At 47.2% G+C, this 26,730-nt stretch overlaps 2 protein-coding genes across 5 annotated transcripts in view; one reads left to right on the top strand and one right to left on the bottom strand.

Moving 5' to 3' along the window:
* Window positions 1–22,685, bottom strand: part of CFAP119 (cilia and flagella associated protein 119) — a 120,562-nt gene extending 97,877 nt beyond the window's left edge. Inside the window, exon 1 of the mRNA XM_069244389.1 lies at window positions 22,479–22,685. Coding sequence (XP_069100490.1) covers window positions 22,479–22,496 — 18 coding nt within the window. The 5' untranslated portion in view covers window positions 22,497–22,685. The remainder of the gene's footprint in view (window positions 1–22,478) is intronic.
* A 242-nt stretch (window positions 22,686–22,927) lies between these two features.
* Window positions 22,928–26,730, top strand: part of RNF40 (ring finger protein 40) — a 239,402-nt gene continuing 235,599 nt past the window's right edge. For 2 of the 4 annotated variants that reach the window (XM_069244386.1, XM_069244385.1), the window contains exon 1: window positions 22,928–23,154. The gene's annotated coding sequence lies outside the window, so the exon portion shown is untranslated. The remainder of the gene's footprint in view (window positions 23,155–26,730) is intronic. The other 2 variants (XM_069244388.1, XM_069244387.1) reach the window with 1 other exon arrangement.

The following is a 26,730-nucleotide window of genomic DNA, read 5'->3' as shown; positions in this document are numbered from 1 at the left end:
CCAACATGCCCAGGTTCGGAGTTAGGGGTGACTTACAGTGACCTGGTGGAGTGACCTGTAGTGAAAACGGGTGCATGCGCCCGTTTCACGCAGGCTGTAATGGCAGGCCTGCAGAACCCTTTGCATGGGCTCCCTATGGGTGGCAGAATAACTGCTGCCGCCCATAGAGATCCCGTGGAAACCACTGCCCTGGGTACCTAGGTACCATATACTAGGGACTTACATGGGGGCACCAGTATGCCAATTCTTCGGATAAAAAGTTACCAGCTACTAAATTTAGAGGAGAGAGCACAGTCACTGGGGTCTTGATTAGCAGGATCCCAGTGAACACAGTCAAACACACTGACAAACAGGTCAAAAGTGGGGGTAACCAAGCTAGAAAGAGGCTACTTCCTACACCAGTGTCCCCAGGGTCCCAGCCAAGATGAAGGATCCCTTGAAGCGTCCCTGCCAGTGATGTGTGCCAAACAATATGTGCCTCCCTGCCCTCAGGGTCCCAAAACCCTGGGAAGGGGCGGCAGAGACCAGCACCAACACCGCAGCCCACCACAGCAAGTCCCTCAGAATCTGCCAGGCCTGATTCTTCCCTCATAAAGAAGAGAGGAGATCAACAAGCCCAGCAGACAGCCCCTCTTCCCCCAAATATCTCTGTGCCCTGCATTTTCATCCAGAACAGGTAGCAAAAACAAACAGGAGGATTCCTGGTAAAGCCACCATTATATAGCACCCAGAAGGGTGGGTAGGGCTTACCGTGAATTCTCCTGCATGTTTTCCATATGGAGTAGGAGTCACCTCTAGGATTCATGACTGTGACAAGGGACATAGAGGTAACACCTGGTTTCTACTGGAAAATCTCATTATCCTTAGCCCCTAGTGTATTTGTCACAGTCATTACTTTTGAGGTGAACTCCACCTCAAGCAGGAGAGAAAAACAGGAAGTGGTGGGGTAACCCCACACAACCACGGGTAATATATACAACTTTTTTTTATGCACGTCACTACCAAGCTACATGAAGACCAGTTGTCAGGGTTGGCCATAATGACTCAACATAAGGGACTAAGCATGATATTTACCAGTAGTATTCAGGCATTATCTCTACATCCCATGTCCTTGTGGATCTACCTTGAATGCTTTTTCATGTGGGGGATTATTAAACAAGGAGTAAGCCAATACAATAGTACATTTAATCCATCTGCTAAAAATAACATTGGAAACCATGTGACCCTGATTAAACCCAATAAAGGTTACAAAACATGTTCAAATTTTCTATAATCCTCAGACCTGTGAAGAAAGATTTCAATCACTCTTTTGACATCTAATAAATGAAAAATATCCTCCTCTTTGAAAGAAGGAGCGGGAGAAAACACAGGGAGCTTTGAAATCCTAGAGAAAAGATTGTGAAACATAAGTACTATAATTTCCAGCCGATGATGCTAAACATGCTCAAGCACACGATTTCTTTAAGGTAAAATCAACCTTCTTTTCAGTCTGATCCTTAAGAATACTTTCCTCTGCCACAGCGGTTCTGTCAACAAGGCTGGCAATCCAAGAGCAGCAAAACCATTGATAGGGAAGGGGAACCGTTATGTGGGAAAGGCCATCAGATTCCTCAAACTGATATACATACACCAAACAGTGGAGGGTGTCTCCCAATACAAGAGGTCACTATGTCCTGCTCCTTAGTGCCCACTAGGCACACTATATGTGTTTCTATAGACCAAACAACCGAATGCTAATCGCGTGGTATGCTCCATCATTGAGGCCTCTCCTGGTGAGGTATTAATCACCAGGTGTGCTCAACTTCGCAGTGGAAGGGAGCACTTTGATATTCTCAATATTTTTAGTGCCATCTTAGGAAAAACGTTAGAAATATCTCCAGGGAACCCTAACTTAATTCTCTAATAAGAGGTGCCTTGTCATATGGTTAAAAACATAACATGGCACAAAGAAGCATTTACTGAGCCAGTGTGTCTAGTCTAGGTCGACATGTTTCATCTGCTTCGCACAATGCTCAGATTCAATTGGGACCTCTAAGACCCTTGTACTCCTAACATATACTGAGCAGAATTATGCATCCACAAGCATTCTATGCATGATTACCAAATAGTTACACAACCCTTCTCTACAGGGTGTGTTGATTGAAAACTGGAGATCAGCCACTTCAAGAAGCGCAGCAACAGAGACTTTCCAGGCCTCACGAGAGCACGTGCGAGGCTTGCTGGGATCAAAGGTCACACATGCATCAATGCTCAGTGGTCCCAGAGGACCGCTCATGAAGCATGGCACATGATTAACATGTGGGTGAAGGTTCTATAAGAACACATATATGGTGCCTGGCAAGCATTAGGGGATAGTGACCGCTTGTTTTGGGAGATACCCTCCATGTTGGTTTATGTATGGCAATCAAAGAGTCCACAGCAACAGGCTCTGGCATAGACTTATCCCCCCTCATCCAAGGGATACAATCTGGACATAAATATGGGGATAGATATCTTGTCTGGGTCCTCCACTCTCTTGTCACAATATCCAATATATGTTGATGAATAGGAAAATCTAACACCTTAGGGAAGCGCGTCATTCCAGGAGGAGGCGGAGGCACTGTGTCAGGGGGCAGGAGCCCTTTAAACTCGTTTCGCGCTCCCGCATCCGCGGGAAGCGCGTCATTCTAGGAGGAGGCGGAAGCACTGTGTCAGGGGGCAGGAGCCCTTTAAACTCGTTTCGCGCTCCCGCATCCGCAGGAAGCGCGTCATTCCAGGAGGAGGCGGAGGCACTGTGTCAGGGGGCAGGAGCCCTTTAAACTCGTTTCGCGCTCCCGCATCCACGGGAAGCGCGTCATTCCAGGAGGAGGCAGAGGCACTGTGTCAGGGGGCAGGAGCCCTTTAAACTTGTTTTGCGCTCCCGCATCTGCGGGACGCACGCGGGCGGCGCCCGGGCAAAGCCCGGGCCAAGGGCCAGCCCGTCTTGCGCCCGTCATCGCCCGTTTGAGGCTGGGCTGGGCCACTCCTCTGGAGTGGAGTGGAGTGTAGTCATTTCCTCATTCCAGTCACTTAGGGTATTGTCTAGTTCTAGCGAACAGCTCCTATGGGGAAACGTAAAGCCAGAAATAGCCCACTAGGGGGAAATGCCCAGCCCAAGATTCCTAAGTTGTTTAAAACTCCTTGCGCTCCGTCAGGCTGTGTGGCGGATGATATTGACATCTTAATAGAGGAAGTGGAGGCCTTGCTGACTAAAAAAGACAAAGAACCACAAAGGTGCTTAAAAAATGGCTCCCTTTCAACCTTCCTGAAACCCTGCGACAAGGGAAAGATCCCCACCAGCGATGTCCTTGCGAGGCCCTTGCCCCCCCAAAGCAAAGGGGGCCAACATAGAGCCTCGGTAAGTGCGGAGGGAACCCCAGCTAGAAGTGTGATTGTTCATGAGATCCCATGCTCAAATCGTTTCTCTGCTCTGGAGTCCCTGGGCACAAACGATGATCTGGGTATTTTTAATGACCAAGCCACTAGTCAACATGAGACCCATCCCATGCAGAAGGACTTGTTAACGCTTGTTGTAGAATTAAAAGAAGAAGTGAAAGAACTAAAGTCTTCTCTAGCTGAGGTCTTGTCCTTACTTCGTTCCAAAAGTACCTCCATGGAACTTCGCAACCTAAATAACCATGAGCCATTTATTAAAACTAGGCCCTATATAGCACCTGTTCCCGGGAAAACTAAGGAAAAATCCTTGCTACAGCCACTAAGTGCCCCGACCCAGGCAAATTCAGCTTCACCATCTGACCAGTGTAGTCCCTTTGGATCAAAAGAAATTCCTGGCGTACCAACACTGGCCCACCCAAAGTATATAAGGGTTGCAAATTCCACACAAAATGTACTCCTGCATAGAGCAGATGACTATTCAATTTATATGTGTAGGGTTCCATCAGTAGTAACAGATATGAAAGAAGACACAATGTCTCTAAAAAATAAAGTTATACATTGGATTCGGCACACCCGCCAATGCAGCTCTGTAATACACTCAGACATAATTTCTGCCCAGCGATATCCCGCTTAGGTAGGCCAATTTGATACGATAAAGTTGACACTAGCTACCCCTGATCTGGTAAGGGGTCTCCTATCTCTAGAAATGAGAAACCCTTTGAAAAATGGCTCGAAGATCTATTTTAAAAGTTGTTGGCCCGAAGAAGACCACGTGCCAATTATAAATACACGAGCTTCTATGAGTCCTTTGGTGCAATCCAACAAACGGGATAGTCCCCTCGTGAATGTCTCAACAATACAGGGAGTGCAGAATTATTAGGCAAATGAGTATTTTGACCACATCATCCTCTGTATGCATGTTGTCTTACTCCAAGCTGTATAGGCTCGAAAGCCTACTACCAATTAAGCATATTAGGTGATGTGCATCTCTGTAATGAGAAGGGGTGTGGTCTAATGACATCAACACCCTATATCAGGTGTGCATAATTATTAGGCAACTTCCTTTCCTTTGGCAAAATGGGTCAAAAGAAGGACTTGACAGGCTCAGAAAAGTCAAAAATAGTGAGATATCTTACAGAGGGATGCAGCACTCTTAAAATTGCAAAGCTTCTGAAGCGTGATCATCGAACAATCAAGCGTTTCATTCAAAATAGTCAACAGGGTCGCAAGAAGCGTGTGGAAAAACCAAGGCGCAAAATAACTGCCCATGAACTGAGAAAAGTCAAGCGTGCAGCTGCCACGATGCCACTTGCCACCAGTTTGGCCATATTTCAGAGCTGCAACATCACTGGAGTGCCCAAAAGCACAAGGTGTGCAATACTCAGAGACATGGCCAAGGTAAGAAAGGCTGAAAGACGACCACCACTGAACAAGACACACAAGCTGAAACGTCAAGACTGGGCCAAGAAATATCTCAAGACTGATTTTTCTAAGGTTTTATGGACTGATGAAATGAGAGTGAGTCTTGATGGGCCAGATGGATGGGCCCGTGGCTGGATTGGTAAAGGGCAGAGAGCTCCAGTCCGACTCAGACGCCAGCAAGGTGGAGGTGAAGTACTGGTTTGGGCTGGTATCATCAAAGATGAGCTTGTGGGGCCTTTTCGGGTTGAGGATGGAGTCAAGCTCAACTCCCAGTCCTACTGCCAGTTCCTGGAAGACACCTTCTTCAAGCAGTGGTACAGGAAGAAGTCTGCATCCTTCAAGAAAAACATGATTTTCATGCAGGACAATGCTCCATCACACGCGTCCAAGTACTCCACAGCGTGGCTGGCAAGAAAGGGTATAAAAGAAGGAAATCTAATGACATGGCCTCCTTGTTCACCTGATCTGAACCCCATTGAGAACCTGTGGTCCATCATCAAATGTGAGATTTACAAGGAGGGAAAACAGTACACCTCTCTGAACAGTGTCTGGGAGGCTGTGGTTGAAAAACTGACAGCATCAATGGATGGCAGGCTTTTGAGTGTCCTTGCAAAGAAAGGTGGCTATATTGGTCACTGATTTGTTTTTGTTTTGTTTTTGAATGTCAGAAATGTATATTTGTGAATGTTGAGATGTTATATTGGTTTCACTGGTAATAATAAATAATTGAAATGGGTATATATTTTTTTTTTGTTAAGTTGCCTAATAATTATGCACAGTAATAGTCACCTGCACACACAGATATCCCCCTAACATAGCTAAAACTAAAAACAAACTAAAAACTACTTCCAAAAATATTCAGCTTTGATATTAATGAGTTTTTTGGGTTCATTGAGAACATGGTTGTTGTTCAATAATAAAATTAATCCTCAAAAATACAACTTGCCTAATAATTCTGCACTCCCTGTACCAAAGAATCCTGTCCAATTATCCCTGGCAGATGAATCTGATTGACTTATTCCTGAACAGGCCCAAAGGGAGTCATCCAACTTTATATTCTATGAGGAAAAGGGGTCCCCATCAGTGCCCCCTGCTGAAAGGAGGGAGAAATCTCTATTGCCAGGTACAAAAGATGCACTCTTTAACTCTACTTCTAAAAACCCAATTGGTAAAATGTGTAGTCCTGCACCTTCATTGAAGAAGACGGCAATCGATGGGCATTTAACTCCAAACTTTTTGCCATGGAACTTGGCAGGAATCCGTACTAAATTAGTTGATCCAGACTGGGGGGGGGCTTCATCGACAATTTTGAATTTTTTTTTTTCAAGAAACATGGATGATAGAAAATGTACTCAGGCAAGGCTTCAAATCCTACTGCAAATCAGCAAGTCCTTCCCCGATGGGGAGACCAGCTGGAGGTCTTATCATATGGCTGAAGATTTCAGTCAAGGGGAAAATCAAAGAAATTGAAGTGGACTCAGAGGACATATTGGCCTTATCCATACAGCAGAAGTCTGGTTCTTCTCTACTATGTATTAACATTTATAATAGACCAGGTCCCCCAAACAAATTGTCTAAAACATTCTATGTACTAAATGCCTTAGTTTCAGAATATATAAACTCGCATTTTATCTTTATTGTAGGGGACCTAAATGTAACACTTGAACCAAATTGTGCTTTCTCAGAAGTGACTCAACTAGAAGACGCAGCATGGAATATCCCGCCTTTTTCCTCTCTAAAGAAACAGGTCAGGTCAAACAGTAGAGTGCTCCAATTTATTCATTTTATGATCACCCATGGCCTTCGCCCAGCAAATGGCCGTTTTCCCTCAGACACACCTGCTAAGCACACCTTTTTTAGAGGCCAGTATAGTAGTACACTGGACTATGCGGTAATTGATACAAGAATTTGGTTTTGTGTACATGATATGTATGTAGGAAGACAGTACACAAGTGACCACGCCCCAATTTTAGTCACCTACGAGGGCCTAATTCTAGAAAATGAGGATACCAAACATAACAAGAGAGTTTCTCTACCCCTAACACTCTCCTCTAACAAACGTACCTTGAAATGGGAGTGCTTCCAAAAGTCAACAAAATTACAGAAGACATTGTATGATATAGTATCAACACATCAGCTTGTTGAAATTCCCTCCTTTCATTCTCCAAATGAGATTCTGAGTCTCCATACGGCATTATTTGTTACTCTTCAGGATCTTTTCCTAAAAACTAGCAGAGAAGCCAAACATCCGGTGCGTTTCTGCCACAGGTGGTTTGACAAAACATGCAGGGTTGCTAGAAATGGCTTGATCAAAGCAATCAAATCAAGAGATAAAACCCTGATAACGAATGCCAGACGAGATTATGCGTGAACAATAAAGCATGCCAAAAACAATTGGGAAATGGAGGCCTGGCAGAATCTATTGACAGCAGCCAGGGAAAAGCACACAAAATGCTTTTGGTCCCTGGTAGCTTCCAATGGGCGAAATCAAGGCAATAGACTTGACTGCCATATCCCCGCCGATACTTGGGCTGACCATTTCATGAAACTTTATGAAGAGGAAGTCCATGATTCTGAGGCGTACAAATTGAGTGCCCTCTCGGAGAATAACCCTATGCCATTTACACTAGCTGAAACACGAGAGGCCATTATGGCCCAAAAAACGGGAAAGGCTCCTGGCCTCGATGGTATTCCGGCCGATTTATATAAATCTGACCCAGAGCTGTGGGTCCCACATATAAATAAAGTATCTAATGCAGTTTTGGCCACTGGAAATTATCCTCGCACCTGGAGGGGTGCTATAATTATACCTATCTATAAAAAGGGAAATAGATCTGACCCAACAAATTACAGGCCAATTAGTCTTTTGGATAATCTCCCAAAAATATTTTGCCATCAGATCCTGATAAGAACCAAGGCATGGATGCAAGAATCACAAATCCTGAGTGACTTCCAAGCAGGCTTTAGGGAAAAAATTAGCACAATCAACCAGATATTTAGATTCCTCATGATTAAATGGAAGTCTGTCGACCTGGAAGGAGGGAAGTTATTCGTAGCCTTCGTGGACCTCAGATCTGCTTTTGACTTGGTCCCACGCCAAAAGTTATGGGAGATACTGGATAGAGCAGGACTCCCATGTACGCTATTAAACACAATCAAAAGCTTGCACAATAAGACCTTTGCCAAAGTTAGATGGGGAGCAAATGGGGAAATAACAAGAGAGATCCCAATTAAAAGGGGAGTGAGACAAGGGTGTGTTTTGGCCCCAACCCTCGTCCTAATATTTATAAATGCTTGTATTCCTTATCTATTTGCTTGTGACAACGATGCACCCAAAGTAGGGGGGGTGAGGACACCATGCCTGCTCTTTGCGGATGATACATTATTGCTATCCCAAACTGCGTCCGGTCTAGGGAACTTACTACAAAAATTCACATCCTTCTGTAGAGATCACTTGAAGTGAACTCTACGAAAACAAAGTACATGATCTTTGGCGACACCAAACATAAAGTAAGAAAGACTATCTCTATGGAAGGGGTAGAGCTGGAGAGAGTTGCAGATTTTGTGTATTTGGGGGTCAGACTTGAGGACACGCATAGATGGCAGGCTCAGATAGCAAGGGCACATTTGTCACTGAAGCAGAACCTGGGTGGCGTACTGAGATTTGCAAGCAGGTCCCCTAGGTTCGCAATCACTCCAGCAATGGAAATATACAAGCTACAAGCAAGAGGGAGTGCTCTTTATGGAGCAGAGCTATGGGGACATGGTAACTTAAAGGATTTGGAGATTGCTGAAAATTCCTTTATAAAGTCTCTTCTAAGAATACCCACTAGCTCTCCTACGTTACCTGTACGCATGGACGTGAACCTTGATTCTATTGCTCATATAGCAGCGTTGAAACCAATATTATATTGGATTAGAATATGGTCCTTGGATATTCTTAGTCCGTATAGGACATGGTTGAAAGCTCTAATTAGTAGAAACTATATGGAAAAAATCCCCTGGTGCAAGCATGTTAGGGCCATTCTGACTAAACTGGGGCTGGTCCATTTCTGGATGGCCCCTAACGATTTACCCAAAAATGCGGCACAAGTTGTAAAGGATGGATATTGGCGGTGGCTAAAAGTGAGAAATCTAGCAGAGGTCCCTCTAGGTAGTTTGTCTGACAAGTTTACATCAGTCAAATGTCACTACGAGTTTGAATCATATATGGATTTGATTACATTCCCACAAGCCTGTGCCCTTTACATTAGATTTAGGATAGGCTCGCTACTGCTACGCTCTTTCACCTGCACTTGGTCTAAAGATGACCCTCATGCCAATCTTTGTCTGATGGGCTGCTGCCTTCCCGAATGTAGTGCACATGTATTATTCCATTGTCCTGCTTATGATAAACAACGAACTAAATGGATTGTACCTCTCTGTAGAATCATGGGCTTTCAGAACCGTTTTACTGCCCTTAGAATTTTTAGGTCTAATACCGAGGACATGGTGACATTTGTCTTAGCAAGCTATTTAGATGAAATTTGGTGTGTCAGAACAAAAATGCTAAAATTATCACACTAGCAGGAGTTTATAATGGGAAAAGTTTTGTATTTTATTTTAACCTACCTCTCGTTTTTAACTAGGAAGATATTTGTGTTACGATATTTATTATGGAAAATTTAATATACTCTCTATCTCGTTTTTTATGGTATGATCCCTATATGGTATGATTTTAAAGGGAAAATGTTTTATACTTAAGGATTTTTATCTATAGTTTATTTTTGTAAAATTGTGATTTCTTGTGATGTGCTTTTATGGTATTTGCGTTTTACCGAAATAAAGCTAATGAATGAATGAACACCTTAGGCTGCTGAAACTGCCTTACAACTGGCTGTGAGGACGTTCCAGGCAGCTCCTCAGGAGGAAAATCCATATTAGGTCTGACCTTGTCAAAAATATCAGGTAGCAATTCCTTATTTGTGTATTTGCGTTTTAAATCTGAGAGCACCACATCCAAACCATCCTCATCCTCAGAGCTAGAAAAATAGAAGAGTACTGCTCCTCAAAACTAAATTAGACTTGGGAGGAGGAACTTTGACATCAGCCAAAGTCTCAAACACAATCCTCGTAATGTATTCTGTAAAGGACTTGTCCTCATGTCTGAACAGTTTCCTGGAAGGAGCGAAGCTAGAAGAGGAAGAGTTCAGATGCCTTTTTTCCTAGAGTGTTTCCCCCATAATGAGAACACTCTAGCCAACCAGCAGAAAAAAGGAACTCCACACAAGAGCTAGTAAGATGCATGCACCACCAATGTCTTCAAGAGTTACAACTACCACAAAGCAACTCTTGAAAACAGCAGTTAAAAAGAGAAAGATTGAGTGCGTAAAAACATGTGCTCAATTAACCTGTAACTGCTAGAGAACGTAATGTGCATGCACGGAACACAATTCCTCGCACCTGTACGGAAACACCTGTAGAGGGTGTAAGAGGAATGGGGGACCAACACCTCATGTTCCCTGTCCATTTGCAGCTGCGTCCTCAGAATTATGGATCCTAAAAGAGGGGTAGGGTCAACTTTCACCTTCTACCCTTTCACCATGCAATGTTCTCCAAAAACCCTCTGTGCCTGGCACAAAAGAAACAACTAGTGTCACGGGAGAGACCTGAACCCAGCAGAGGTCTCAAGTCCTGTGGTCCTCGTCCCAGCTAGGATAGGAGAAAAAAAAGCAGGAAATGTTGGGGATAATGGGGGATACACGCTACTCCTGGCTATGTGGGGCTATTTTTTTTTAAATATATTTTTATTGTTAACAATTACTGCCTTACATATACATAACAGTTTGTGACATAATCGGGTTCTCATCTTATTGACCGTTATCATTGATATTAGCTTAAATTATTTTTACCATTTTTATAGTATTACGTCACGTTATACATTCTGTCTGTAATCCTCATTAGAGCTACTTCAGAATTGGTGCACTAATCCCACCCCTTTCCTTTTCCCCCATGTGTAAATGTCATGTGATGATTTTTGTTTTATGACTACAGGGCAGGCTTAATTTGTGTTGAACAAACATTAAACATTAAACTTGTTGGCACTGTGTAGAGTATGTAACTACATTTGGTGGGGTATGTCATATTTGGGTGTCTCTTGTGAGTGTTATGTTTGTCTACCCTTACTTCCTTTGTGCCACGCTGGTCGGGCTGCCTACCGTACCCCGTGTGTGTCTGCCTCCCGGGGATCCGGGTTAAGTCTGGCTGACATTACTATACTGATTCCATACTCGGTCCTGCTGTTCCTCTAATAGGAGACACTCTAGTAAGCATGAGGACTAACCCCCCTTCTTCCTGTTTACTTAGACCTCTGTTCTGCTGGCTCCTATGTAGGTGCTCCTGTCCCCCTCATTATGTCTTCCCATCTTGTCACTATGACCTCCCATTCTGGTGCAATTGAGTATTGGCACAGGCCTCTCGCCTCTTCACTCCTCAGAACCTGCAGTTCAGCTCTGGACCATTTTGACACATCTCGTTTCCACTCGGTCAGTGGGGGACGTCCTGGGGCCTTCCACCTTTTTGTAATCAGTCTCCTATAAAGAACTAGAGCCAAGTCCGGAAACCGTCCTCCCACCCTCCCCCGTGGCTGTCCCCCTCCGAGGCCCAGCAGACATGCAGCGGGAGTCGGGGACAGGGGAGTCTCAAATAATCTCGATAGGTCAGCCATTGCTGCCCCCCAGCCCGGCTGAATCTCCGGGCAGTCCCATACCATGTGGTCATAGTCAGCGTCAGCAGTCTCGCATCTTGGGCAAACTTTAGAGGTTCCGCCATACATTATCGCCATTTGATGCGGCGTGAGGTATGTCCTGTGGAGATTATTATATTAGATATATCGCAACCGTGTGTTGCGGGAGACCCTCTGGGGGTAGGCCAATGCCCTGTTCCACTCTGCGACTGATAGATCTCTACCCAACATCCTTCCCCATCTCTCTCTCAGTGGGTGCAGCGGGTCTAATCCATCCTCAACTTGGACCCGATACAATTTAGTAATTAAGTGAGCCTCCCCGCCCTCTGTCAGCAGAAGATGTAACAGCCTATGAGTAGTAGGCTCTGCATTAATCGTGTCCCAATGCTTTTTCAAGGTATGCTCCAGCTTACGGAATAGTAAGAACTGTCCCCGGGGGACCCCTCCGTCTATAAGCTCATCAAAGGGCTTCAGTACCTGTTCACGGAACAGTTCCCTGATTGTCTCCACTCCCGCCCTCTTCCACGGTCCCAGTTCTGAGCTCCCCGGGCCGTTTCCACTTGGTTCAAGCACAAGAATCGACAATGGTAATGCTGGGGAGTACGGCGAGCCAACCCCGACCCTCTTTGCACATCTCTTCCAGCACGACATCGCTACTCTTGTCATCAACCTATCCGTGCGAGGGATGATCTTCCTGTTTATCATACGTGCGATAATCCAATTTATGTCAACTATGTGGGGCTATGTGGGGTTACCAAGGATGTCATTTAGAAGCATGTGAGTGTTAGTTAAAGTGAATGAGAGTCAAGTGACAGGTAGTCAGTGAGACTGTGTGAGACTGAGGCCCATATTTAGTATTCTTTGATGCAAGGCAACGCTGTAACAAAGTTTCTGTGCTGTCTTTCGTCAAAGAGGGAAGATTTCAAAAAGTGCCATTTCTAATAAGCTATGGCATGTTTTGTTTCTCCCAGTGTGCTGGTGCACTTTTGTCGGCCGTGCACCAGGGCACATACCCTTGTGACAGAGTGCAAGGTGTGTGCATTCTCTGAAGCATAGGTTTTGTACTGGAAAGGTAAAAAAAACGATGCTTTAAGGCATTACCCAATTTGCGTGTGTGCTGTAAAATACTATATATATGCAAAACTGGAAGGGGGCGTGTCCAAGATTGCACCTGTGGAGGAGCTGATCCTCGGAGCTCCGCTTCACCTGATAGGCCGTACACGGAGGCCCAGCTGCTGCCCACAGAGCCCAGAACCAGCAGCCACTGGGTCATGCCAGTGACTGAGGACCCACCAAAAACTAGGAGGTCGGGGGACAGCCTCAACTTTGCGAGTCGGGCCTGATGGCTCTCTCCGCAAGATGGCGGCCATCACATGCGGCCCTGTAGCGGCTAACTAGGAGAGGCTGACGGCCTCTGGAGAGTGTGGACATAGGGAGGCATAAACATCAGTGACGCGGGCACAGCCGGAGCCGCTCTGTATCCCGGTGCCCGTCTGGCGACTGTGCTGAGGAGACAGGGAGCAACCCACAAGACTAGACGGGCTGTCCCTGGGGCGGTGGTAGAGCTGTGGGGCAGAGGTCCTTTAATGCACCCAAAACTGGAGGCAGTGACAGAGTTGGCTGCTTGGACTGCGGGGGCAGAATAGTCCGCTAGGCTTCAGGCTCCAAAGTGAAGGGAATCTGCACACTCTGCCCTTGATGCTCATCGTGACTGGCGGGAAGGTGCCAAGAGAGGCTACATCAGCCCACAGACTCCCCTTTGTCTAACTGCTCTGCAGCGGGGATAGAGGCACACCCCGTGATGACTGCCCAACGGTGACTACATGCCGGCTCCCTGTGAATGTGGTGTGCGCCGCTGGTCTGTTGAACTGTGAGCGGGCCCTGGATCCTATTTATCCAGAGGAGTCGGTGCCTGCCCGGCCTTGCCAAGTGATGGGACTGGCGCAATAGTCCCAGGTGAGAGGTGGCTACCCATGATCCTGTGAGCCTTCACAACCTTTGGAGCACCCTAGTGGTTTTGGGATCAGATTGAACTGTCAGGCGCAGTGCCGGCAACGACTTTACAGAAGGGCCAGGCCCTGTAGACACTAGGATGGTGACCGTATAGGCCTTCCTCCCCAGACCTGGCCACCGGATAGCCTTCCTCCCCAGACCTAGCCACCCTTGGCCCTGCACCTCTGCTTTGAGGGAGGGGCCTGGTGATTGCCTGTCGCACCCTTCCACCTCTACTCTACTTTAGTTGGGTGGCGTTAGGGAGTACTGTCCTCAGCGGGAGCTGTGGCGGGCCCTGAGCGTGGGGTCTGCTCACCAGACTGCCTGGAAGTATTTTGCGGCTGATGGACCCGTTCCCATACAATGACTCACAGGCTGCTGAGCTGTGAGTGGCGACACTTTGTCATCATCAGAGATGGTCTCTGGGGTGGGAGCATAGCGGCCTGCGATGCCTCTGATCTAGTTCTCCCAGCAACCGCATCGGACATCTCACCGGTTAGGAGTCCCACATGCTGCCCTGCTGACACCGTTGGGGCCTGCATCTAGGATGGCCACATCCCCAAGGAGCCTGTTAAGACTCGTCTGGGCAGCTCTGTGCCCGGCCTTGCCAAGTGATGGGACTGGCGCAATAGTCCCAGGTGAGAGGTGGCTACCCATGATCCTGTGAGCCTTCACAACCTTTGGAGCACCCTAGTGGTTTTGGGATCAGATTGAACTGTCAGGCGCAGTGCCGGCAACGACTTTACCGAAGGGCCAGGCCCTGTAGACACTAAGATGGTGACCGTATAGGCCTTCTTCCCCAGACCTGGCCACCGGATAGGCCTTCCTCCCCAGACCTGGCCACCCTTGGCCCTGCACCTCTGCTTTGAGGGAGGGGCCTGGTGATTGCCTGTCACACCCTTCCACCTCTACTCTACTTTAGTTGGGTGGCGTTAGGGAGTACTGTCCTCAGCGGGAGCTGTGCCGGGCCCTGAGCGTGGGGTCTGCTCACCAGACTGCCTGGAAGTATTTTGCGGCTGATGGACCCGTTCCCATACAATGACTCACAGGCTGCTGAGCTGTGAGTGGCGACACTTTGTCATCATCAGAGATGGTCTCTGGGATGGGAGCATAGCGGCCTGCGATGCCTCTGATCTAGTTCTCCCGGCAACCGCATCGGACATCTCACCGGTTAGGAGTCCCACATGCTGCCCTGCTGACACCGTTGGGGCCTGCATCTAGGATGGCCAAATCCCCAAGGAGCCTGTTAAGACTCGTCTGGGCAGCTCTGTGCTGCTCCCCCCCCCATTATAATATGCATAAACACCATCAGGCCCCAGCTCACATGGCAGCTGTCACTTGCTGTGTCCACATCCTCTAGTGGTGGCTGCTTTCGGACGCCTGCACACAGGGGGACCATGAGGAGGCCTGACATGCAGTGTGACTGAGGAAGTCAACCCCCTCCAATGGAGAGATACCTATGGCACTGGACATTAGGCCAATCCCCATCTCTGCGCCGCTCCATTCATGGCACTGAATGGTACTCTGAAGGACTGCACCTGCTGAAACCGCCTACTGCTACCTATGGATACAGAGCACACCTCCCCACATGCCATACTATTGGGACATACTGAAATCGGCCCACCTGAGGGCACTCTCTGCCCCCCCCCCCCCTCACGAGGTCCGCTTGGAGCCCTGCCAGACATCTGCCATCCACAGAGTGCGAGGGGAGGTGAGAGAATGCTAGGGATATTTGTCTTCTGCGGGCCCTTGGATGAGTATTGAGACTAAACCATCCCCTTGTGGTCATGGTTTCCCAGCCTGGTAACAGAGAGATAACACCATCAAAGACCTGTTATCCAAATCTGCCTCTAAGTGCACTGACTGTGCCAGAGATCAGGGCTCTCCCACCTGGACCCAGCCTGCACCCTCCCAGAGAGACCGGGCAGAGGAGAAGACCCCAATCACTCAAGGCTTCCTCACCCTCTACAACGACATCATGGCCCTGAAGCAGTAGGTAGCTGGAGATGTCAAAGACATCCATCGTCAACTAAGTGACATGGGCCAACAAGTCGACACCCTTGAACAAGGTAGCAATGCCAGGGAGGAGGAACTGAAGGCTTGCCTACGTCAAATATTCAAACTTCAGGATCAGAATGTGGACCTCAACTACCATTTTGAAGACCTGGAGAACAGTTCTCATAGAGCCAACATTCACATAAAAGCGGTTCTGCTGCAAGCAGACTCTTGCAAACTAAAGGACTACATGCTCCGACTTTTCCACCATATAGTTCCAGCACTGGTGGACAAAGAAATCATGCTGGAGTTCACACAATGGTTGGGCTGCCTGTCCGGGGCCTCTGGATCAACGCAAGACATTTTGACCTGCCTCCACAGTTATCAACAAAAAAATCTGATCATGGCTGCAATTCGAGATCAGGGATCAATCACCTTCGAGTGGGGTCATCCTATCCGGCTTATGTTTGCTTGACAGGTAGAGACGTCTGCATGCTGGGTGAGGTAAACTTGATACTGGACCGTGAGCGGGAAAGCTCCAGCTCACTGACGTCACAGCAACGAAGCGTCCACTCTCCCTCAACCAACCCAGGGAGATGACCTAAGCACTTGATGAGTGAGAAAACAGGCAAGCCCTCCGCCACTGAGAGCTGTAGAGAGCGCTAGGCAGAGCAGAGGGAACAGTCTCCGGACCCTGACACAGATTGATGCCAAAAGAAAGCATGCCTTTCATTGGGCTGATGAAACGTGACGATTACTAGCCCTGATACACAGAAGTGCCTATGGTACCTATTAGAGGGCCTCATCCTGCTGCACGATGGCTGGACCTCTCCATGGGCTGTAAAATTAACATATATTTGAACCTTGGGAGCAGCTGAGCTCCTGTCTTCCACCTCTCTTCCATGACGGACTTCAGCCAGTGACATGTTCCCCATCAACACAACATATTGGTCTCCAAGAGTTGGAGCGGTAGGCTCCCCCAGTTTGTTGATTCTACATCTCTCACAGTGCTCCCACCTTTCTTTGATTCACTACTCCCTTAATGATTCTTTAACGACACCATCACTCCTGGCGAACCTCATCGTGGATACTGTGCCGGAAGACGACGCTGACCACGTATCTCCTACCTCAAGGCAATGATTACGCTATTAAGGTTTAATGATCTGGGTCTCAACACCCCGGCGAAATGCCGTGCCCTACTGGCAGTGCTGAAAGACCCTCAATGTGATATATGTCTTCTACAGGAGACCCACCTTTTTTGAAGAGACTGGGGACGGTTGAAATCCAAATGGTCTGACAGACAATGGGCCTGATTACAACTTTGGAGGAGGTGTTAATCTGTCCCAAATGTGACGAATATACCACCAGCCGTATTACGAGTTTCATAGGATATAATGGACTCGTAATACGGCTGGTGGTATATCCGTCACTTTACTGTCACTTCTGGGACGGATTAACACCTCCTCCAAAGTTGTAATCAGGCCCAATAGTTCTCTTCCGGACCAGGGAAGAAAGCAGGGGTTGTGATCCTTTTGGCAACCCATTTCCAAGGGCAGGTACTCCAAGTGCATTCCGAAAATACAGGCTGCTTTCTCACTCTGTGGCTTTTGCTCCACTCATAACCTTACAGTGGCCCGCATTTACACCCCCAACAACCACCAGAAACCATTCATACAACTGGCAGTTGGGAAGGTTCTCACTTCCATAGATGCTGCAGTCTTAGTTGGAGGAGACTCTAGTTTGGTCCATGATGCTCTTTTGGACTGCTCAATCCAAAGGTTTGGTCAGATGAGAGCATATACACCACAGTGTCTCCAAACGTTAACCGATGCAGGCCTGATAGACGTCTGGAGGTTTCGAAACCCCACCACGAAGGACTACAAATTCTTTTGTGCAGCATGTCAAACATACACTAGAATAGACTACTTCTTGATTACCGCCCATCTCCTCCCGCTAGTCACTCACACTGAGATAGGTGTAGCAGCCATGTCGGTACATGCTACAATTTCCACCCCCTGCATTTACCTATTCAATCCCCGTGCTCCTGCATATCGCTCATCTACCCTAAATTACTAGCTTATGAACCCACGGTCCAAGAAATCTGTGACACGATAGAGACTTACCTTGCCACAAATGATAACCCCCACACTTTAACTGCACTTCTATGGAATACCTTTAAGGCAGCAGTTAGTGGGGGCGTCTTTCTAGCAATAGCTGCAAAACTCAGTAAGGATAGGCAGACCAAGCGCCCAGCATTGGAAGACCAAGTGAGGAGTTCGGAAACCTCCCATAAACCAACAGACTCCCACAAGATAAGGTGACAAATCACACTAGCTAGGAAACAACTCAAAGCATTAGATATGGCTGCAGTAGAACACGTGTTGCCCCGCAACAAGCAGAAATACTACGCAGGGGGGAGCAAAGTCTGAAGGCTTCTCGCCCACAGTCTTTGTACACAGACATAATGCCATCGGATTTCAGAGATCCGCTGGACAATGGGGTACACCATGATGCAGGGACTGCAACAGAATTCAAACACTTGTATTCTAACCTGTACACAGCTGAATCACTTTCTCTCACTGACGCCTCTGTGTATATTGCACAGGCACCCCATGTCAACCTGCCAGAGAGAGACGCTCATCTTCTAAATAGAGACATCACAAGAGATGAGGTCTTGAGGGCTATAGAGAGACTCCAGCTAGATAAAGCATGAGGCCAAGACGGCTCTACTGCCACCTTTTACAAGAAATTTGTAGAGCAATTGGTCCCAGTTTTGGCTAGACTCTACAACTCTTTTAGCACACAGGGAACCCTTACGGATTCCATGAAATCAGCCATCATTGCAGTTATACCCAAGCCCGGGAAAGACCCCGCCATTTGTGCATCATACTGCCCAATCTCTCTACTCAACATGGATGCAAACATTTTCATCAGTATACTTGCAGCTAGGTTGGGGCCGTACATACCAGGATTGATAGTTCCTGCTCAAGCAGGGTTTATCATAGGACGTAACTGCAGCTATAACACTAAACGTCTCCTCCACCTGATCGACAAATCCACCCGCTACCTACTGATGGCCCTCTTAATAGCAATTGATGCTGAGAAAGCGTTTGACCAAGTTCACTGGCTGTTCCTCCGCCTTGTATTAAGAGAGAGTAGGTCTAGGTCCCAGATTCCACAACCGGGTGTGGTCTAGCTGGGCCAGCCCCACTGCCTCCGTCTGGTTCAATGGACTGCTGTCCCATCCTTTTTCCATCTATTGCGGAACGTGACGAGGGTGCCCACTATCACTACTCTTATTCGCTCTGTTCATGGAGCCTCTAGGTGAGTGGATTCTAGAGCACCCCTTCATTGAGGGCTTTAAAATGGGAGGCCAAAATCACAAAATAGCACTTTACGCAGAAGCTGTGTTGATTGCTGTCACCCAACCTCGTCAGTCCTTACCCCTGCTACTGGTGGAGCCTGAATCATTTGGCACAGTGTCTGGGTTTAAGATAAACACATGGAAATCCCAGGCCTTTAACTTTACTATCTGACAGAAGAGGAAGTGACAACTTAAGACTCTTTTTCCATTCCCCTGGGTGACCCAAGGAGTCCCGTACCTGGGCATGCAACTATTTCCTACCTTAGACTGCTGAGTGCAACTACACCGCTCTACTACATATCACCCGATCAACAATTTACTCCTGGCATGGGGGCCCTATATTGTGGCTCTGGTGGATACCAGCCATCAAAATGTCCACCTTCCTTAAGATTATATATCTTATGCAAAGCTTCCCATCCAACCACCACCCCATATTTCGAAGAAACTTCAGCAGCTCCTGGAAACATACATCTGGGATGGAAGAGATCCCAGCAATTCCAGGAACGGATCCTACTTGCTGATGACAGCAGGAGGGTTGGGTATGGGTATCCCACACCTGGTACATTATTATCAGGTGGCCTAGTTATATATATATATATGGAAAATCTCTTGGCGCCTTAAAAACATTGCACACCAGGAATTTATATAAACATCTTTCCACACTTGTCTCCCTGCTTAAATAGATCATAGGGAACCCAGCCTTCCCCGGCACTAAACAATTCCTCTTTCCAACAATGGCAGGAGGCTAATTGCAAACAGGTGGGAGACCTGTTTGATGTGCAGGGACTAATGGACTCCTCACAGCTCCAGAAAGATTATGGTCTTCCAGAAGTGGCTTCTCACAAGGGGGGGGAATTATAAACTCATCTACTCAGAAATATATGCCTTCCTTAACGCACACCCCACAAATACCACCTATCCAGCTCTTACCCGGTGGCAACTGGAATGCGAGTGACAATTCTCTGAATCGGAAGGGTCAGACATTCTGTGATGAGCGTGCACTCTTGCTTATAACACCTCTGGAAAAGAGTCCCTCCTCAAACTAGTCCATCATTGGTACTACACACCCACATGCATAGCAAAGTGGAAATGTGACAGTGATGACTGCTGTTGGCGCCAATGCAACCACACCAGGGGTGGTGCCCAGAGCTCCTTCAGGTCGCCATTCGATTCTGCTATTTTGAAACCAAGATGTGCTGAGGCCCCTGGGAGCATCTGAGTGGTCAGGACAGACAGGTGATGTCAGTGACCCCCTCTGATAGGTGGTCACCGTGCAGAGTGACCAAACCCCCAGTTAGGGCTATTTAGGGACTCCCGTGCGGGTCGGTCGCCAGATTCTGCATGCAAGACTCTGCCAGGATTCCTCTGCATCATCTACTTCTGCTCCTGGCCACCTGAACTGCAACTGGGCACTTCAGGAACCGGCAAAACTGCAAATCCTGAGACAACCTCACCTTGCAACATTGTTTCCCCGGCTCCTTCTAGCAACTGCAACATTTCCCTGGCTGTGCATCCTTTAGGGTCAGCAAGACTTCAGCTGCACCAACAAGCAAGAAAGAATCTTCCATGGAGTGAAGGGGTCACTCCCCTGCATCTGAAGGGGCCTATAACAACGACATCTGGCTGCATGGATCTGTTCTCCTCTGGAACCACGTGGATCCTGCATCACAGGTGGTGGTCTGGAGTGGTCCTTGTGGTCATCTTTGCCCGCTGTCTATCTTGGGAGACGGTGTGCCCTTGACTCTCCTTGCAGGATAGTGCCCCTGTGTACTGTGACTCTTGCAACAACCAAGGGTTGTTGTCTCCTGCTCCAAGGGATCTTCAGGCTCTGAGTAGCCCCGGCCCGCAGCACTTCATCCTTGGAAGGGCAGTCTCTCCTCTGCTGGTCCAGCGATGTGCGATTCCTCTCCAGATGTGCTGACTGGGCCTCACTGCAAATTCCTGTGCCTTCTGCCAGTGGGTTGCCTGTGGGGGCTGCAACACTTCTACTGATTCTCCTGACTACTGAGGGTCAGCCCAGACTCCGCTCCAACGGTCCAGTCCCCCAGACCTTGCTGGTCCTCTTCAGCCTTGCAACTCTTCTTTTGCCTCCTCTTGCATTTGCCAAGGCTTGTTGGTGGTTCTCCTAACGACTGACCATCTACGACCCGGCGACTGACGTGGGACATAATCTGCACTGTTCTAAAAACTCCTCTGCAGCTCCTGGGCTTCACAGCTGATCACCTCTTTCCCCTGTTGACTCTAATCTTCATCCACAGAAGGGTGGGTAGTGGCTCCTGCCCCGACTGGACGTTCCATCATGGACTGGACTCTGCCCCCTTCTTTTGAAGATCCTCTTCTTCCAGAATCCACCTTTGGGTTCCTCTGGTCTGGTCCTGTTCTCACACAATCCAGTTTCTTAGTCCTCTTGTTCGTACTTGGGAAGACCAGGTACTTACCTCTGCTCTCCTGGTCACTGGGGGGGGGTCACTAAGGTACTCACCTCTTGGGGTCCAGAGTTCTCCCAGCCCTCCTCCAACTACTCCATGTCCTTGGAAAGGGACCTTCACTTTGCATTCCACTATTTTAGGATATGGTTTGGCCCTCTCCTATGGCCCTAGCTATTTCTACAATTCTTGCCAATCCTCTTCTTTCCTAGGCTAATTCCTAATAGCTATTGTGTGTGTGTGTGTATATTGTGTACTTACCTCTAGTTGGGGGCTGCCTATAGGTAATCTAGTTCATTGTTAACATAATAATAAAGTATCTTTATTTTTGCAACACTGTGTGGTTCCTTTCAGATGTGATAAGCTGCTGTGTGACTGATGTGGTATTGCAAGCGCTTTACTCTCCTCCTAGATAAGCCTTGACTGCTTATCTACAGCTACCCCTGGAGAGCCTGGCTTCCTAGACACTGTCTACATTCACTAACAGGGGTCGCCTGGACCTGGTATAAGATGCCAACACCATAGGTGTCCACCACACACCAGGCCAGCTTCCTACACCTATTTCCTGTTCTTCTCTAATGCTTGGAGTTCACTGCAAAAGTAAATATCGGAAGGGGACATGGGACAATGATGCCAACTACTCCTTGACGCATCTTCTTTCTCACACCTTCCACAGACCTGCCAACTCACATGGTGCCACCGTGACACACGTGATATTGGCTCCCCTCACAGGGTCTCATGGTGAGGAGTCAATGTGACATGGTAGCAGGGAAAATGAGCTTTCAGCTAGTTTTCGGAGGCTTTTTAACTGCAGATGACCATTAATCGGTGTGTAAACACCCCAGGACATCTGCAGCAGCTTCAGCAAGCTTTTGTTTTTTAGAGGAGGGGTTTGGGGTTTAGGGCCGGGGAGGGGGCAAACGTGCCTCTTAGGTGCTGCTAGGCACGAGGCCCCGCCCCCTCCTCATACTGTGAGATTTTAGTTGAAGTTGGCCGGCTTCTCTTCAGTTCTACCTAGCGAGCGGCGCAGCTTCTGATTAACCTTCCCTTTAGCATCAGACCTTCACCTTCTCCTCCACCCAGCACAGCTCTACAATTTTTCAGCGATCGTCCCAATGCCGGGGCAAAGTTCCCACATTACCTTCTCTAAAGTTTCCATCTCTATCCGTCATGTAAGATAATAGCATCTGTCCAACCTTGTGCTCTCGCTTGATGCTGTAGCCACAGCAACCACGACTGGCGAATTACAGATCGCAATCCGCTTCCTTGTATAAACTTGCACCAATAGAAACTCAGCGAGGTCTCAAAGCCCCGCCCCCTCAGTAAAAAAGCAAGGGAGACGGACGGCCATCTTGTGATTAGAAATCGTTCCCTTTAATCCTCGAGCTCGCCAGTCAACCAATGAGAGTACTATATAAAACAAACGTTTAGTACTGAGCGGAGAGGGCAGCGCGTGTTCTCGTCCTGGTGACATCACGAACTGTACTATGATGTTTCGGCCGCTGAGGAAGCCGAAATGCTCCAACCGCAGAGCTAAACGGGGCCACCGGAAGTAACATGTTTGACATACTGTACTACCCGGGTGGCACGCATTAGCGGAAGTGCACGACTAGGAGTGGACCTAGGAGACCCGGAAGCTATTCGTTCGTGTAGCAATGCACCGGCAGGGTGGCTGTTGTCGGTGCAAATTTCATTACTGGCATCGGTACTAGGGGTCTTCTAGCTGACCCAGGTGCCGCTCGTGATAGAGGCAGGCATAATTCATCCAATGAAGAGACAGAAGTCTGTCAGAAGACGAAAGGCAGGACTCTTAGCAGGTATTTACTCTGCCGGGGTATCTCTGTTTATAAGGAGGCGAGCGTTCTCGTCCCTACCGTCCACATTAGCACCTGGAAGCCGCGGGCTCCCTCTCTGAGCGTAACTGCGATAGCCCCGACCTGGCCACTGACTGCAGGAGCCGACCGGAGTGCTCTACTCTCTGCGGCCCTGTATACTTATTAGGTCCAGGAACTTACACGGTGCGAGCAGCGATGACAGTTGCTCACCGGTTCACACGAGGACGCGTTTTGCCGGTCTTGTACTTTTTCAGAGTGAAAGCCGGCGCTGGGTTTGGGTTGCTTTTTTCAGAGCTTATTACTCCCATTACAGTAACCACCAGCTGACGTTCCATCCGCTCTTTAGTCTGACTGAGAAAATGAGCGTTTTCAATACTGTATTTGTGGGAATCCGTTAGTTCCTCTGACAGCTGATTCTTGCAGCTGTTTACCTTGTTCTTACGTTTCTTAAGTGTCCTGCAGGGGCATATCTTGCCCTTTGGAATACTGCTCCTGAGGTCACCGCCGGACCCATCAAAGCGTGCGTCAGTCATAGGATACATCCTTCTTTCCTACCTGTTTTTTTCAACACAATTCCGAGTCTACTGCACAGGCCCCGAGGATCTTTTCCAAAAAATAACGACGGCTGTACACATTTCTGCTTGCGTTCATTTTCTTTCTTGTATACCAGATCTCTAATATTAACAATCCATTTCACTTTTTGTTTCTTGGTAAAGTTGTACTTTATTTTATTGTTCTTTTCCAATACTCGTAAATGGTTTTGTTTCTGATATGTTGAATGGCACTCCTCCCGCATGCACCTTTGGCAGTTGTTTGGTGTAATTTGATCAGTCCTATGTCTAGGCGCATAAAGCACTACGTAGAGATAAATGCGTAAATGCATTGGGCCAAGATAATAGTTGCTCCTTTGGATGAGCCATACAAGCAACATAGGATGACATATTACACTCTCACAGTCTATTCCAAGTCACCTTTTTAGGTAAATGGCAATGCCTAGTTTTCTTGAGCACTAGTCCTTAGCCCTAACAACCTCTGATTTCCCCAAAGTGAGAGCACTTGGAGGAAGGTACTGATCAGCCTCTCAGTTTGTCACGAGTCCACGGGTAACTTTGTGGATCAGGCCGTACTGTCTCCCTATTTGGCTAATGTCAGAGTATGTGTGTTCATAAATCGCTAAACACACGTCAACCCAGCCTTGTCTTTTCTGTCCCAAGCTTTCTGCTCAGCCAACTAGACGTCTTAGACTTCCCGTAGTCTATTAGGGTTATATTACACCTGTCGCCGAAATCCAAGACATGCCACCTAATCACCCATTCAGTACACAACAGGGGCGTGTCCATATTCACCATTACTTTGGACGTGCTATAATCTGCTACCGTTGGACATCTAATGGGGACATGCTAAGCAGGCCCGCCTTATAACATCATCATATAGCTGTCAAAGGGCTGTCAACTCAGCTGCACCTCCTGAACCAAATCATTTTAGGACGGTTCAGAAAAAGTTTGCCTAAACATACCACTTCGTCGTAGGTACAACATTGCATTGTGACATTTCTGGCTATAGATGATGTCTAAAAAGTAAACAAATAAAAATCAAATCTTTATTGTTTCGGCCAAACCGGCCATAACAATTAATTGTATATACAATTTACATTTAAAACATCATGTTAAAAAAAGTTGTTTCAGGAAATTACCTCAAGTTGATAAGTCGATATGGTCTAAAACCAGCAAAATAGACAATCGCCTTTTAAACAACTTAAAAAGACTTGCAACTCGACATAAGAAGGCTTATATCGAGACAACACTGATTGGATGGTACGGAGGTCAATAGTAGTGCAAGGATATTGAGCCTAGCTCATAGTAAAAAGTGTAGCTGACCTGCGGTGTACTAAACATTAAATGCGTAAACTATTGGCACTAAAAACTTGTAAAGGAAAGTGCAACTAGGAGATATTCCAAGGTGCTCCAACCTAGAGTATTAGTGCACGTCTCCCGACCAGTGTTAAGCCAACAGGAGCTGTCATAGTGTATTAATACATTTCTAAAGATTCACCCATTCAATAGACATACGCCATACAGCAACCGCCGATGTTCAAGTTGGTAACCCTGCCTTAGCTTACAACAAATACCGTACAGTAAAGAGTATAAATAACCTGCGATCTGCAGTATGATAGACATAAAGTGCAAAAAGTATTGCCGCTTAAACCGTTAAGGAAAAGTGCAGTTTCTAAGGTATTCCAAGGTGGTACCAACCTATAGTACAAGTGCACTTCCCCCAAGCAGTAGTAGGTCAACAGCAAATGTCAGTGTATTAATAAGGATTTGCCCATTCACTAGCCATGTACCCAGCGTCAACCACCAAAGTTCCAGTTGGTAACCCTATCTTAACATTTAGAGCAAACCATGGACAGAGAAGTTTTGACAGACAAATTGCAAGTCACCCCCCAAACGTCAGTACATTAAAACGGTAGTGGAGCTCGTCCACGAGGCAGCCTTCTAGTGATGCTTAGCCATATCCAGCATTAATCTATTGTACTGTTTCTATAAAGGAAATTACGAAAGTTCTTGAGGCCCTGCTATTGGTTTTGTAAAATATATGACAAAATTAAGTATTCAAGCAGCAGAAAGGTCACTGTATCACCATTGACTTTGCCGGATGCCAAGCCAGGCTCAGGAACATTTATTAAACATGGTAGAAGTTGCAACTTTCCCATTGCAACATGGTTAACATTATATGTCTATGTACAGTGGTTGATTCTTTTTTGTTGTTGTTTTCATGCAACAAAAATATAGGAAGAAACAGCCATCACAATGTCTCTTTCAGATCGCTTGCACAGGGCTTGAGCCACTGTGCACTTTCTGATGTTGTACCTTTGGAACATTGAGCATAAATACTGCTTACGAGGACAAAGCGTAAAAAGACATATCAAAAGAAAGTGGAATAATGTTTCTCGACCACCCAAAACACAAGGGAAACAATCTAACACTTTCCCAGAATTTTGATAAACACCTCTTGGTTACTGTGTGTAAGGAAATGCCTCCTTGGCATGATTACCCCCTGACCTTTTGCTGATGCCAAGTTATGATTGAAAGTGTGCTGGGACCCTGCTAACCAGGCCCCAGCACCAGTGTTCTTTCCCTAAACTGTACCTTTGCTTCCACAATTGGCTTAGCCCTGGCACTCAGTTAAGTCCCTTGTAACTGGTACCCCTGGTACCAAGGGCCCTGATGCCAGGGAAGGTCTCTAAGGGCTGCAGCATGTCTTATGCCACCCTGGGGACCACTCACTTAGAACATGCACACTGCCTCACAGCTTGCGTGTGCTGGTGGGGAGAAAATGACTTAAGTCGACATGGCACTCCCCTCAGAATACCATGCCAACCTCACACTGCCTGTGGCATAGGTAAGTCACCACTCTAGCAGGCCTTACAGCCCTAAGGCAGGGTGCACTATACCACAGATGAGGGCATATGTGCATGAGTACAGTGTCAAAGCAAAACCTTAGATATTGTAAGTGCAGGGTAGCCATAAGAGTATATGGTCTGGGAGTTTGTCAAAC

The sequence above is a fragment of the Pleurodeles waltl genome, chromosome 7 (genome assembly GCF_031143425.1).
Source record: "Pleurodeles waltl isolate 20211129_DDA chromosome 7, aPleWal1.hap1.20221129, whole genome shotgun sequence".
Classification (NCBI taxonomy): domain Eukaryota; kingdom Metazoa; phylum Chordata; class Amphibia; order Caudata; family Salamandridae; genus Pleurodeles; species Pleurodeles waltl.
The sequence above is the reverse complement of the archived record's forward strand: the minus strand, read 5'-3'. Positions and strand labels throughout refer to the sequence as shown.